The following is a 14,476-nucleotide window of genomic DNA, read 5'->3' on the forward strand; positions in this document are numbered from 1 at the left end:
CTCTCTCTCTCTCTACGTGAATGTAGGTGGGCTCATGTGAACAACGACATGCATTGCACCACGGGCTCACCTTTCACCACCCCTACTCTCTTCTTACCTTTATTTATCCTACTCTCGCTGAGTAGGATTCCAAGTCCTACCCTCCCCACGCATCAATGTAGAATGTGTACGGAGATCTGATCCGTTGGTCATGTTCACCCCACCGTGCATGCTCCATGGCATGAAAATCAGACCAGTCAGGAGCATCATTTGAACCACATGCACATCAAATAACATACCATCCGTCTACCTTTTAAACAGTTCATTTCATCTCACATGGGTAGCCTACGTGATGAACGGCCCAGATATTGTGCATGTGACGTGGAAATTGCAAGTAGCATTTGATTCCTCCGTTTTATATACTCTCGTCTTCCTCGGAAGTCAATCTTTAATGGCGCCCATACACCGAAATTCTTAAATACGCTCACCTCTCTCTGTTTTAATAAGATCTCGGCCTTCTGAAATTCCATTACTGCCTTCAGAATTTAAATTCAAAAGTCGTAGATCTCTGCAGGCATCATGAAATTCGAAGATTTCCTGATGCAGCGAGGCGATGATCAGCAGAAGAGGCTCGATCTCGAGGATGAGGTGCGATCGTATGGTCCAGATTTCATTTTGGTTTTCTGGGTTTTATGTGAATTTCTGTTGCTACATTTCATGTTTTCGAAAACAGCCCATTGATGTCGTTTGAACGGCCGTAATGAACTCGATTGCTGGTGCTTTTGTTAAATAACGACGGTTATGGGCTGTTGGAAGCTAGAACACCCGCACACACCTCTTTGATGCACACATCCACATGCATGTGCAAGTAAGCACGTGTGCCACATGTGTCACTTCCAAGAGGCTTGTTGGACGGTCCTGCCGTGCTGATGATCAGACCCGTCCACTTATCAGCTGGACCCGGTGTACAGACAATTAATGGTTGACATTCAATGTAGTGGGCCCACATGGCCCGTGATTGAACGCGTGAATCTGGCTGGGCCCGGTGTACAGACAATTAAATATTGTCCTGTTGTACCCATTAGCTGATAAGGTGATCAGAACCGTCAAACTGATGGTCTCCATGGATGGTGAAGACTCTTTGAACCACTTGGTGGCCTTTTTTTGTGAGCCAGTTATCGAAGGGTCAGGATCTTACTAACGGGATATTTGTAAAATCCCCCATCCACGATAGATGGCATCATTTCAACGGTTGAGATCACCTAGTGATGTGCCTAACTCGGTGAAATGGGGCATTGCGACCCCATTCACCTTTGATGATGAGGGCCTAATCTATGTTATTTTTCAATCTTTAAAAACACTATTTTCAAAACGGTAATGTCCAACTCATTATAAAAGCCTAGCCCTTATACCCACGGCTAAGGTTGAGGGCTTTTTTAATTATTATTATTAATGGGAGACAATGTTGGGCTTTTATAAAATAAAGAAAGAAATCAAATGTTGGAATTTTTAAATTTATAAATGAAAACGATAAGAATGGTTGCAGATTTTGGTAATTGTTTGTGATTATTTATTTGTGAATGATGATGACTCTTGATAAATAAAATATCCATAAATTTCAAATAAATCATGAAGATATGCTTTTAATGGTGAAAATAAATCATTAATGAAAAGGCATGACCTTCAAAAGTCATGTTTCAAGAAATAAGCTTTTTAATATCATTTAAAAGTTTATATAAACTCATCTTTGGATCAATCCAAACAACAATAACAATTTCAATAATTTCTTAGCCTTTTTATTCTTTATTTTTATTTTGGGTCTTTTAAAAAGTTGTAGATTTTTCAAGTGATAAATTGTAAATAAAATTTTCATATAGTAAATTGCAAATAGTTTTTCAATAGAAAAAATATAAAAATATTGAAGTTACGGGGTTTACATTAAAAAAGTGTATTCGGAGTTCGGTTTTTTAAGCTTACATGCCGAAGTTCATATTTCTCCTATTATGAAAAAAAAAACTTATTGTATCCTACTGAAGGATTTGTTATAATCCTCTTACAAAATAGTTTAATCACCAACAGGTACGAATATTACCTTAAAGATAAAAACATCATAACGTACCTTAAAACCTATCTTTAAGTAAGTACTTCTCTGTCTCTCGGCCTCTACTCTAACAAACATGTTACGGCCCAAAATTAGTGTATTATGGCCCAGCTAAGGCCAACACCGGCTCGACCCTAACTGGGCTCATTGTCATCCCTAGCCTCAACCCAAGCTAAGCTAAAGTTTAGGTTGGGTCAGTTAGGTTTGGGTAAAGCCCAATGTAGCACCCCCACCCATGGTTTTTTATTTTTTAATTTTTACCTGGAGACCCTAACTCGTTGGATCTTGAGTTGAGTCATGGTTACTCGAGTCAGGGGATGAGTCACCTGAGTCGGACCAAGTTGGGTGTCATTTGGGGGGTGAGTCATGGTACTGGACTAGATTGGACTAGACTGAGTCCGTCCGAGTTGACTCGGGTTGCATTGGACGGGTTAATTTCTTGTTGGAAATGTGGAAAAAGCTACTTACATGCTTCTTATTGGGATTGCAATATGCGTGTGTAGGTAGTTAAATTACAAGGAGAACTAGATGAAGAGCTGAGATTGAATGGAGTCTTGCGATGTGCATTGCACAGGCCTGCTTACCATCGTCCATTTCTTTCGCCCCTGCTTCCGCTTCAGGTACTCATTCTAGATCAATGGTTTTCTTATGCTTTTAAAGTTGGGAAACCCTAGCCGAACATGTAGAATATTGTAAGTGATCAGGACCGTTGATCGAGTAACCATGACGCAGATGGGCCACAACCCAAAAACCTCACTGATTTGACGGTCCTGGCTGTCTTGTCAGTGTAATCCTCCCATCAGCTTCTCTTTCATCAACCTTGTTCAAACATTGAATGCCCAATCATGCAATAGCTCATGACCTGTGGACCCCACATGACTAGGTTTAATGATGTGGACCGTCCATTTCATGGGCCGTGCAGAACCTTATTTGCATAATCGATGATCGTAGATGGTTAAAAATGTCATGGCGGTAATACGAAGGAGAAAAGACTAACTTTTCTAGGGGATTCGATCAAAGAGAGTGGGCTCTGTATAAATCTGCTTAGACGCTAATGGACTTTCATTACTTTAGAAGTCGCATGTGTCTAATTCTCTGTCGTCTTTGAAGTATTTATCTGGCCGAGTTTTCTTATCTCCAAAAATGTGTCTGGGTTTCTCTTTACACTCACATTTCAAAAATCAAGCTGCATTCCACTCTACATATATCTTGAATGTCTCCAACACTGGCACACATCCACATTTATTACTGCTTTGTTTCTTTTTCGCCTACCCGGCTTCCCAAAAACCCAAGTAGTATATTTCCTTTTTTCGTTTATTTATCGCTTTGCCTACCTCAAGCCCCGCGTCCTAGCTTATCATGGCTTAATCTGTGACATTAGAAGTTACCTTAATTTCCCTCAAAGCTGTATAAGGGAGAGCGTGATACGAAGGAAAGAAGACTAACCTTGCTGAGGAAATCGATCCAAGAAAGTGGGCTGTGTCCAAATTTGCTCAAACGGCAACTAACTTTTATTACTATAGAAGCTGCATGTGCCTAATCATCCGTCCTCTCTGCAGTATTCACGTCACCAAGTTTTCCTATCAGTCAAGTTGAAGTCATAAGCCAAAGCCACTACAAAAGTCAATGTGTACCGTTTGAATTCAGAATATTTGACTATTCCTTTTGATTTTAAAAAGAAAAAAGAAAAAAGAACGTCTAGTTTCTCATTTTTCACTCACATCTCAGAAATCAGACCTTGAATGCCTTCGACACTAGTCCACATTCACATTTATTACCGTTTTGTTGTTTTTTTTCCACCCATTGGGTTCTTAAAAACCTTTATAATATACTTTCTTTTTCCGTTTATCTATCACTTCGCCGGCTCAGGTCTCACAGCCTAGTACAGTACAGCCCAATTTATGACATTGAAAGTTTCCTTAAAGATTGGGCTTTCCATGGGTGGTAAAAGAATATAATCTCTTCATTTTTTGTAATCAAGGCATTTATCCAACATTTACTGAGCCAATCAAACATGATAGCTATTCGAGTAGAGAAGTCTACGAATTTCTCACTCTCTAGGAGATTTTACGGTTCCTAACCATCGATGGATTATACACTCTCTAGGTGATTTTACGATTCCTAACCATCGATGGATTCGGAAGCCTTACACTAGTTACAGACTCCAAAACACTCTAAATATCCAAATTTGCCGTTTCACCCCCTGAAAAGATATCATACACTCAAGAATATAAAAACAAACTAAATTAATCGCAAACGTTTTTGGTGATCCATGCCCAAAGAGTGGACCGTGTATGGGGCGAGCATTCACATTAACATCCCAATAAAGGCTTCGATGGTACGTCTCCATTTCCACTCTTTCTCATGGCATGGCTCACTTGAGTTTGAATCCTTCTTATATTTAGGCTCAAATCTTAATATGAGCCGGTGAAACAGATGTATAACACAAACTTTACCGAGGGCCCGAAAGAGCTTTTGTTACAATGGAACTGGCCTATCATCAAATGGTCGAAACAGGTTCATCCAACATTGACCATGGCTCCACTTCTCGGTATAATTATGCGAGGCCAATGATCAAACAAGCCTGATTTTCAATGTGCGGTGGGCCCGCTGATGAACAGCCCAGGTTGCCTATCGTTACGATTCGAAATCATACTCTTGCAAGTAGCACTAGCATTTCTCAACCGATGATCGCACTAGGAGAGCAATCTGAACACTAAGAAAACAAAAACCAACTGATCCAAACCGCAGAATTCAACTCAAAAAAAAATTTCAACCGTTGGATCGATCCGATGCAGGCGCAGGTATTGCTGGCTGAAGTAGCAATGGTGGAGGAAGAGATCGACTGCCTTGAAAGAAAAATCCAAGAGCTGAAGCTGCATTTATATCAAGAGAAGCAGCATAACAACGAATGGAAATTACAGCAACACCAACAGAAGAAGCATTTCCTGTTCGGATTAGGAAGCCATAAAGAGATTGGAGATGTGGAACAATCTCCGCCGTCCGATTTGGATTTCAGGAGCCAGAGGCCGATCAGAGAGAAAAAAGCTTCGGAGGAGTCTGCTTCCGAAATCAGACCCACGTCTTGTGCAAGGTTCAATGGTATAGCCGTTAGGAAGATTTTGAACAATGTACCTCGATCCGAACCGTTCAAAGATTTTGGGTCCCACTGTGGATGAGATCCTAACCGGAAAAATCGCACCGTGGGATCATTCTTTCTGATTAATGGATTTCAACAGTTTGTATGGTGATCAAGATAGTTGATTTGGTGGGCCACTATCTGGATGGGACGGGGAGCAAAAATGGTAGTGATTGGAAAATGCTGACCGTTGGTTCAATCATTACGAGTGGTGCCTATTCAATGAAATCGTGTCCATCCAATTAGCAAGGCATTGATCCCTGCAGCAAAGTTACATGATATAAGAATAAGATCCACCTGTGCAAACACAGGTATTCAATTTGGACGAGTGGGACCCACCGTTAGGTAATCCAGACCGTTGTTCTGTTGGGATCCACCGTGGATAAGCTATGCCTCAAAATTTTCCTCGATAGGAGTGTCTCAACCTTCTGATCTGTGGCCTACAGAGATGGTTAAGAAGAGAGATACAACACCAGTCCGCATTGAACAGAAAAATGTCCAAATATTGTTTGATTCGACTTCCAAGGTGGGACTTTTGGGGGCATGGACCATCAACGATAGGATGCAACAGACCAACGGTCAGGATTACCTAACCATGGGCCCCACTTATCAGAATTGAGAACCGGTCCTAACTGATCAGTTACAGATGGCTGTGTTGGAACAGATGAAGAAGCTGAAATGGACAGTGAGAAGCCCAACAAGCTCGCAGAAGATCTAATCAAGTGCTTGATCAGTATCTTTCTCAAATTGAACCGTACACCGTCAGTGCAGCCCACTGCTGATGAACCGTCATCCGCAGCCATTCCTAAGCTCGCACTCTCTTGCATGAGCTCAAGAGGGTTCATGTCCAAGACCACATTCAACTGCAAGACGCCCATGTCAGATGATCATAGATCGACGCTTGATCCTTACGGTGTATTGAGTGATCAAGATGGCCCACTTGGAGATGTGGGCCCCTATAAGAACTTCATCCATTTCACTAAAAGCTCTCTGGATATGAGCCGTGTGTCTGAGTGCTTGCCGGCCGTTAGAAAACTGAGGTAAGTACTCCATCTTAGTCTTCGCTTCATGCACTACCACTACCAGTGAGTGGGCCACGGTCCCAAAACTCACGAATGCTTGGAGGAGCTGCAACGGCTGGTATTTAGTGAGGAAAAGTTCCTTCATATGACCATGGCCCACCAAACAGCACACGCACGCCATGGTGGTCCACGTTCTTCATGGAGTTTCATGCATGCCTTGGGTTCAAAAGGTGTATTTGATTTCTATGTATTTTCAGGGTTTTAATGGATAGACTTTGTTCTGTGGACTTGAGCCTACTGACATACAAGCAGAAGCTAGCATTCTGGATCAACGCCTACAATGCCTGCATAATGAATGTACAGTAAGCCACCTTTGGTACATCTGAGTGTATACTAAAAGATGAGTGTAAATGGGTTAGATTGAGCCGAACCATCAATGGGCCAGGCCTTGTCATGTACTTTTGGGCTCAGTAGGTAGTTGGGTTAGGCTTGGGCATGCCTTTTAGGCCTAGGGTCCAAGTTTTTTATTTTTATTTTTATTTTTTAATACACACGCACCCGACACACACCGATAGGGTGTACATCGAGTCGAAAAGAGTCGAGCTGGCCTCAGCTTGACTCAGCTCGGCCATTGGCTGACCTCAGCTCGAACTCGGCTGAGCTCGGTCCTTGAGCCTAACTAGCCAGCTCGACTCAGTTTGGTCAGTAGCTCGGTCCAGCTCAGGCCAAGTTCGAGCCGAGTTCGCCATTGAGGCATTTCCACAAACACTTGGACTGCACCTTCAAAATCTCTCTGAATGTGAAACAAAAGCTATGGTTTTACAAGTATTTTATCAAACACCTTCTAAGAACATAAAAATCAAGAAAAATCAAGAAAAAAAGGGTATTTGTTTCATGTACATACCTTCCTTGCCACCAGCCACACTTCGTTGAGTCATTTTATCAAACACTTGCTGAACAACATCAATGGCAAAGTAACCGAGTCACCGAGCTGGTTTGATCTGAGTATGATTCAAGTTGAATTCAAGCTTGATTCGATCCGAGTCGAGTCGAGTCAAGCTGGGGCCTGCTTGAACTCAGCTCAAATTCATCTTCAAGCTCAAAAAATTAGCTCGACTCGGCTCGAACTCAGCTTCAAATCGAGTCGAATCGAGCCTTTTCGAGTCGAGTTGAGTAAGCTAAATGAGGTAGCTCGGTTCGTGTACACCCCTACACACCATAGTGGGATTTCACCACCTATGAGTATTGAACCCAAGACCTCATGTTGAAACTCCACAAAGTCTACCATTGAGGTAAGGACTCAAACCCAATTCAGGCCCATTTATGTTATTAGAGTTGCACACAAGCCAAACTACGTCGAGTTTGGCCTAGCTCGGCTCGCTTAGTCCTCGAGTGTGATTGGCTAACTTGACTCGACTCAATCAAGATCTTGGGCTACCTTAAGTCGAGTTCAAGTCGATCTCAGCTCAAGATCAATCTTTCGTGTCGAGTTTGAGTTCAACCCTACGAGTTGAGTTCGAGTTTATGTTTTGAGATTTTTAATATATTATATTATATAATATATAATTTATTTAAATATATAAATATTTACAAAATATTTATATTAAGTGAATTCGATATGAGTCGAATTGATTCAAACCGAGTCAAGTTTAAGTCTAGCTCGAGCTTGGCTCGAGATTTTTTCAAGCTTAAAAAATCAGTTAGACTCAAGTGAAACCCAATTTCGAGCTGAGTTGGGTCGAGCCGGTTAACCAAGTTAACCCGGCTCATGTACGTATCTTTTATGTATATATTACATATTAGATAAATGCTTTGTTGCTCTCGGAGCTCAATAAGTTACAATGCTCCTAGATGCATTGGCCAATCTGACAATCCTAACTATCTGAATTCATTAGCCCTTAATGGACAGTCCAGATGATTTACAAAATAGATAGCTCCAATCAATAGTTTGATCAATCCATTTGTTAGAGGCTAACGTTGATTGCTTATGATTCCAAAGAGTCACTTTTTTCAGTCAATCCTAACCATCACATTCATGGCTTTAAAAAAGATGGCTACAAAGAAGAGGATAGATTAGGGGTGGATAGCATAATCCAATCAATCTGATTTTTGCAGAGTAGCCTAGAGAATACGTTCTAGAGTTAATAAACGGTTCAGATCATAAAATATAGTATGGGCTGGGCATGGGCAACGCTTTGATTTTCCCCCCTTTCTCTAGATCATTGACTGGGCTTGGACTATCCTGGACTGCTTGATAATGTTCAACTCCAAGCCGGGCCCATCTCGCTGGCCGAGTTTCATCCATGTTAAGCAAGCGGGCCAGATCGGGCTCTCATATCCGGACCTAAGTCCAACCTGACTAGTCATCGAGTCTCAAAACTCACGCCCAAGCAAGCCCACAGGCCTTTGTCATCAGCCCACAGGTCGAAGATGGTTTGATACATGATGGGCCTGGGCCGAATCCGGCCCGTTTTTGCTCTTAAATCTAAGTACCCAATCTGACATGGATGGCTTTGATCATTTCAGGCATTTCTCCAACATGGGCTCCCATCCACACCTGACAAATTGCTTGCATTGATGAACAAGGTATGTTTGCTCATTAGCTATCCTTTTTTCTTTTCTATTTAAATAAAAAATGAATTATGCAGGCTTGATGGTGGGACCCATGGTTGTCTGATACAGACTGTTGATCTAGTTGGCTACAGATGGACCTCAGATGAATCAAGTGTCCCTATGATTGGAAGATTCAAGCCTTCAACTAATCGCCGACAATATAGATAATTGAAGATAAAATCCAGCAATTGTTCGGAAAAGAACGACTGAGGATTGGATGGTTAGGATCTTCCAAACTGTGACATTTTTTGGCCATCATTAATCCACGATGTGGTCAATCAGATAAACGGCCTGGATCACCTTTCTATGGGGTTACTTCATTGCATAGGGTTATGAATTGTTTTCTCTGAACTTAAACTAATTGCCGATAACATGACATTAGAAGGCATAACTGGAATTTCAGGCCGTGTTGAATGTAGGAGGTATAGTGCTGAATGCGCTGGCCATTGAACATTTCATTCTCAGGCATCCTTGCGAGCTCAAATATGTAAGTGATAGCTGAATACATACATACAGACACATGTAGATGTATGGGAAAAGGTTCTTTGCCGTCGAGCTCACGTAGACTTCCCATGAGGTCAAGCTGTGTGGGCCCCACTATGATGCGTGTCAAACATTAACACCATGCATTTGATGGGTCCCATTTAAATTATGGGATATCCCAAAAATCAGCTGTATATGGAATTCAGGTGGGCCATAGCATCTAAAATCATGTGAAGACATCCCCAAAACATATAAAACCACTCGGTGGGGCCCACATGAAATTTGGATGCATCTGAAACTTGGTCTGGCCCCTCATTCAAGTGGGACACACATAATGAATGAGCTGGATTTGTGAACTACATCTTGGTGGGCCCAAAAAATGATTATGAATGTTTTAATGGAGCGTAACCCCTCTCAACTTTTGTATGTGGTGTGGCGCACACAAGTCACGGATTGACTTTATTTTTAACCCTACGCCCACCATGAAATGATGCATCTGACTGATGGGGTAGATGTTCGACACGCATCACGATGGGGCCCACACAGCTCGACCTCGTGGGAAGTCCCCATGAGCTCGACCGCATGGAACCTTATATATGTGTGTGCGCGTGCATGATTTAGTGGGCCCCACTGACATCCAATTCTGCTCTCTCTACGCATCGCATTATCAAGGCCGTACATCGGGTAAGCCATACCATTCATGTCCCATGGCCCGAAAGCATGTCATCGGTTGGGTCGCTGCATGTAGATTGTCAATCGAAGTTTGTGAACCACGATTTGGCCGGCTTGAATTTTTGGCGTGGGGCCCACGTGATGAATGGCATAGATCTAGCACATGTGGTGGAGATAATTCTAACGAATTGCTGAATGTGTAATATATGAAGGGGGCCATGGATGAGAAAGAAGCACTACTGCGGCGCGCCTACGGTCTGGGATATCCTGAACCCAATATCACGTTTGCTCTTTGTCGAGGCAGTTGGACGTCACCGGCGGTAAGTGAAAAGCTCCTCATCCGATTCTAGATTATGATTTTAAGCCTCGTGTGAGTTGAATCGGACTCGCTCGACTCAGAGCGGCAATTAGCTCAGTAGCCAACCCTCCCTACTTGGGACCTGTTAGCTTGGCTTGTGAGCCACGGTTGGGTCTACCATGCACGGGCCGTACGGCTTTAATAATTTTTGGGTTGGGCTTATGCTCAAGTTATTTTAGCCTGGCCCAATTAGGCCCCACCTGACATTGCAAGTACATGTGTTATATCATACAAATATATCGTTCCAATCCTCTATTAGAGAACCTGCCCATATTGAACGTAGACAGTTGGTTTCATTTGTCTAGAATATCTATATCTGTGCATGTGTAGCCCACTTGATTAGCCAATAAGTGAGACAGACTCGAGTGGAAAATAGGAGTATTATCTAGGGCTGAAAGTCTGGTAGGTTGGGTTGGGTCGGTGCTCAATCTTAGCCCAACCCAAGGTTCCTATACCTCAACCCTACCCCAACCCAAGATTGAAAATTCTCAACCCAAGCGAGCCCGGTCAGGTAGAGACATACTAATATTTTTGTAATTACATTAGTCCATCATATTTCAATTCACATCTTATTTTTTTTACTTATGATTTTATTAATTATATATGTAGTTATTTATCGTAAAGAACTTTATTTTTTATAAACAAACAAGCAAGCTAAAATATAGGACTACTCCTTTAAAAGTAGTGTTGTGTAACACACAATCTATTTGGAAGAGAAATCCGACATATCTTGTTAGCTTAGTCATCAGAAATGACATGGACCAATGAGACCCGATGGCATTGGAACTTCTTATGTTTCAACACAGATGATCTACACTCAATTATAATTATAACTTATATATTGATTGGGGTTGGGTTGGGTTGGGTTGGGTTGGGTTGGGTCAGGTCGGGTCGGGCAACCTGGGACCTCAACCTGAGCTTAACCCAAGTTTTATTGGGTTGGTGTTTATATAGCCCAAGCTTGAGACCAAACTCGATACATCTTGCCCAAGCCCAACCTAATGTCGAGTTGGTGTTTATATAGCCCAAGCCCAAGACCAAACCTGATACATCCTGCTCGAACCCAACCCAATGTCAGGTTGGTCACGGGTCGGTCAGGTTGAACCCGCCCGATTTTCAGCTCTAGTATTATCATTTTTTTGTATGGGCTTGAAGGGACCCTACCAAATTTTTGGGCTTGTTCTTGGGCCTGCTATGGCAGCCATACCGGGCTTGGGTGGGCGGCAGGTCTTGTAAGTGTCGGCAGGGCTGATCTGGCCCATTGTCACCCCTAGGTCTAACGCAATCCGGTTTGATACAACGAGTCATCCCTCGACTCAGGCAGCCACGACTCCACTCAGGGCCAGCAACTCAGGTCGAGTCCCGGACTCTTGTTTTGGAGCCATTTTTAAAAACTTTGATACTCCAGAAGAGCGTTATGAATGATACTCAGGCACTTAGAAATTGCATACGTGGCATACATAATTCAAATTAAGCTGTCTCAATTACGGGTCCTAGTTTAGATGTATCATAAACAAAAAAAAAAAAGGTTATTTGGTTATTTTGACTATCGGATCTGCGGAGATTTATTGGACGGTTTATAATGAAAATTATTCAGTGGTATCAAAGCCTACTGGTCCTTTCAACAAAAGTTTCCTCAAATCAGTGGTTAAGATTTTTCAACTAACCTGATTTTTGGACTGTGACTTAGCGACAGTGGTCCCCACAATATAGTCTGTTTAATTTAATGTATGCCGCGTGTTTCATTTTTAAGCGCCTGCGTATCAAGTATCATACTCTGCCAGAGTATCCAATAACTCCCTTTTTTGCATCTCTATACATCTGATAAGTTCATCGAGTGGGCCCCACCATGCAGATGACCTGGCCCCAAAATCAGCAGGCTTAAAAGTTTCTTTAAGCTATCCGTTTTTTTTGTACACGTGCGTCCCGCGTGATGGGTTCACAACCTTGATGTTTGGACCAGGGCATCCCACACCAAATGTGCGGCTCTGATGTCACATACATGCGGCAGGTTGGACGCGTGTAGAAGTGTGTGTGGGCTCAGCAATGCACTGATTTCTCTGATGATCAATTCCTACTATAATATGAGACTTCCTAGTGCCACACGCACCTTCACATCAACGCACGTGCCAGTCTGGCCGCAGATGACATCTGATCCTTGCATAACGTGCGACTATCCATGCATGTGGCTTGGCGTAAAAATCAGGATGGTCCACTTATTAGGTAGGCCACGCTGCATGAAAAAACTGGACGGTTTTTTGAAATGAGTTTAGGTTCTTGCCAATCACACCTGACTCGAGCGAGTCTCGACTGGACTCACGACCAAACGAGCCAATCCACGTCAACGAATCTTGTAACCATGAATCATTTGCAAGGTTGGGTGCCCCCTATCCACGGCTGAGATGCCTGACACGTGCACGTTCCACGCAGAAACGTGTACCTACAGCTCTTAAAACATATAAGATGTGTGTGCACGTGTGATGCTTGCAGTTAAGGGTCTATACTGCGGAGGATGTGGTGAGCGAGCTGGAGAAAGCCAAAGTGGAGTATCTAGAAGCTTCGGTGGCAGTTTCACGCAAGAAGAAGATATTGGTTCCAAAGCTCTTGCACTGGCACATGCGTGACTTCGTCGATGACGTTGAAACGCTGCTGGAGTGGATCTACAGCCAATTGCCGAGATCTGGACCGCTCAAAAGATCGATGATGGAGTGTTTGTATGGAGACACTAAGTTGCCGATCGCGAGAATGGTCCAAATTCAGCCTTATGAATCCGAGTTCCGGTACCTGCTGCCGCCGTAAAAAAGATTTTCAAAGTTTGTGAGATGCGGCACGTGTGGATTAGATCCGAACCGTTCGTTGGTGGGACCATGAGCGGCCAAAGAAGACCATCTTTCTATTTTCCGAAGATGGTGAAATGGAAACCTGAAATGCATGTTGTGCCTTCTACGGACGGTAGAAGATTGGTGTATGACAAACTTTGTGTGGATTAGATTTTAGCACGTGGGAAGTTTGGTTGCTACCACTTGGGAAGAACGTTCATGAGATCCACGCCGTCCATCAAGTAGGTAGTTCATCATTTCAACACCACAAATTTGGTTGGGTAGAAGAACTGGAATTGGACGCTCATCATTGGTTGTGTATGAGGCCCACCTTAGTTTAAATATGACATCCAATCTATCTGGATGAATCTTGTCACCAAGATGAGGGTACTCTCCAAAAATCATCTATTATGAAAATCAAGTGGACCCACGTCCATGTGAATTTAGAGGCTTTAGGCAGATTTTAGACTATCTCCAATGGTGGGCCCATCTAAGTTTTGGATCAATGTCATGATGTTCGGGATAAAGCTTACATGAGACGGTTCACCTGATAGACAGGATGGTACTCTCATCTACATTTTTCCCCTTGGTGATCAAGCAAGCTGTTTTTCATTCATAAAATAATAACAATGCATGGGGGAACGCCCAAAACCTAGTGCAGTTGATATGTTGGGGACTTTAGCCATTGGATTAAGATCTTCTCAATTATCCAACGATTGATATGATGGGCCTTTTCATGAATTAACGTAACGGGTGAGTAGATAAAAACAAGAGATCATCATCTTTTCTAAAAAATAATCTTTAAACTCACAAAGATCTCTAACAACAAGAGATAAAAGTAATATTTGTAATAAAAGCTTTGCTTACAGTGTATCTCATGGCCTATATGAGCAAAATAATCTCTTGATTTCTAATTTGACTCAAAATATAATAATTTTCTTAAATTGTAAAAACTGCTACAAATAACTAAAAGATATCTAATCATATCATATCATTGGGTGGTGAGTAGTTCACCCCCACCTGGATGGTGAAATGACATAGCTGGATTTGATTGGTAGGATTGTATATTATTAGATATGTGAGAATAAAAATGCTTAAAAGAGGCCCTAACCATCTCTTACGCTTGGAGACCCATCAATAAAATCTTGTTATGTCCTTTCACCACCGAGGTGGGTGGTGATTTGTGTTCTCCTATTGTAACGAATGATTTTATGATGAAAAAAGCTTTGATACTTCCGCAGAGTGTGATGGATAACCCACTATGACTTCAATTTTAGGTGGTGCGCCTTG

General features: G+C 42.4%; 1 protein-coding gene across 4 annotated transcripts; it reads left to right on the forward strand.

Annotated features, from left to right (window-relative positions):
- The first annotated feature begins 280 nt into the window (after window positions 1–280).
- Window positions 281–13,739, forward strand: LOC131243739 (uncharacterized). Of its 4 annotated transcripts, none has more exons than XM_058243280.1 (9): window positions 284–627; window positions 2,584–2,700; window positions 4,879–5,182; window positions 5,866–6,259; window positions 6,499–6,598; window positions 8,768–8,827; window positions 9,258–9,341; window positions 10,222–10,329; window positions 12,858–13,739. In XM_058243280.1, the coding sequence occupies exons 1-9, from the start codon at window positions 559–561 to the stop codon at window positions 13,164–13,166; spliced, it is 1,545 nt and encodes a 514-aa protein (XP_058099263.1). In that variant the 5' UTR covers window positions 284–558; the 3' UTR covers window positions 13,167–13,739. The 4 variants fall into 4 exon arrangements, with proteins under 4 accessions (XP_058099266.1, XP_058099263.1, XP_058099265.1 ...); XM_058243282.1 differs by having other exon boundaries at window positions 5,890–6,259; XM_058243281.1 differs by having other exon boundaries at window positions 285–627; window positions 5,884–6,259.
- Window positions 13,740–14,476: the final 737 nt, after the last annotated feature.

Source organism: Magnolia sinica, chromosome 4, assembly GCF_029962835.1.
Source record: "Magnolia sinica isolate HGM2019 chromosome 4, MsV1, whole genome shotgun sequence".
NCBI lineage: Eukaryota > Viridiplantae > Streptophyta > Magnoliopsida > Magnoliales > Magnoliaceae > Magnolia > Magnolia sinica.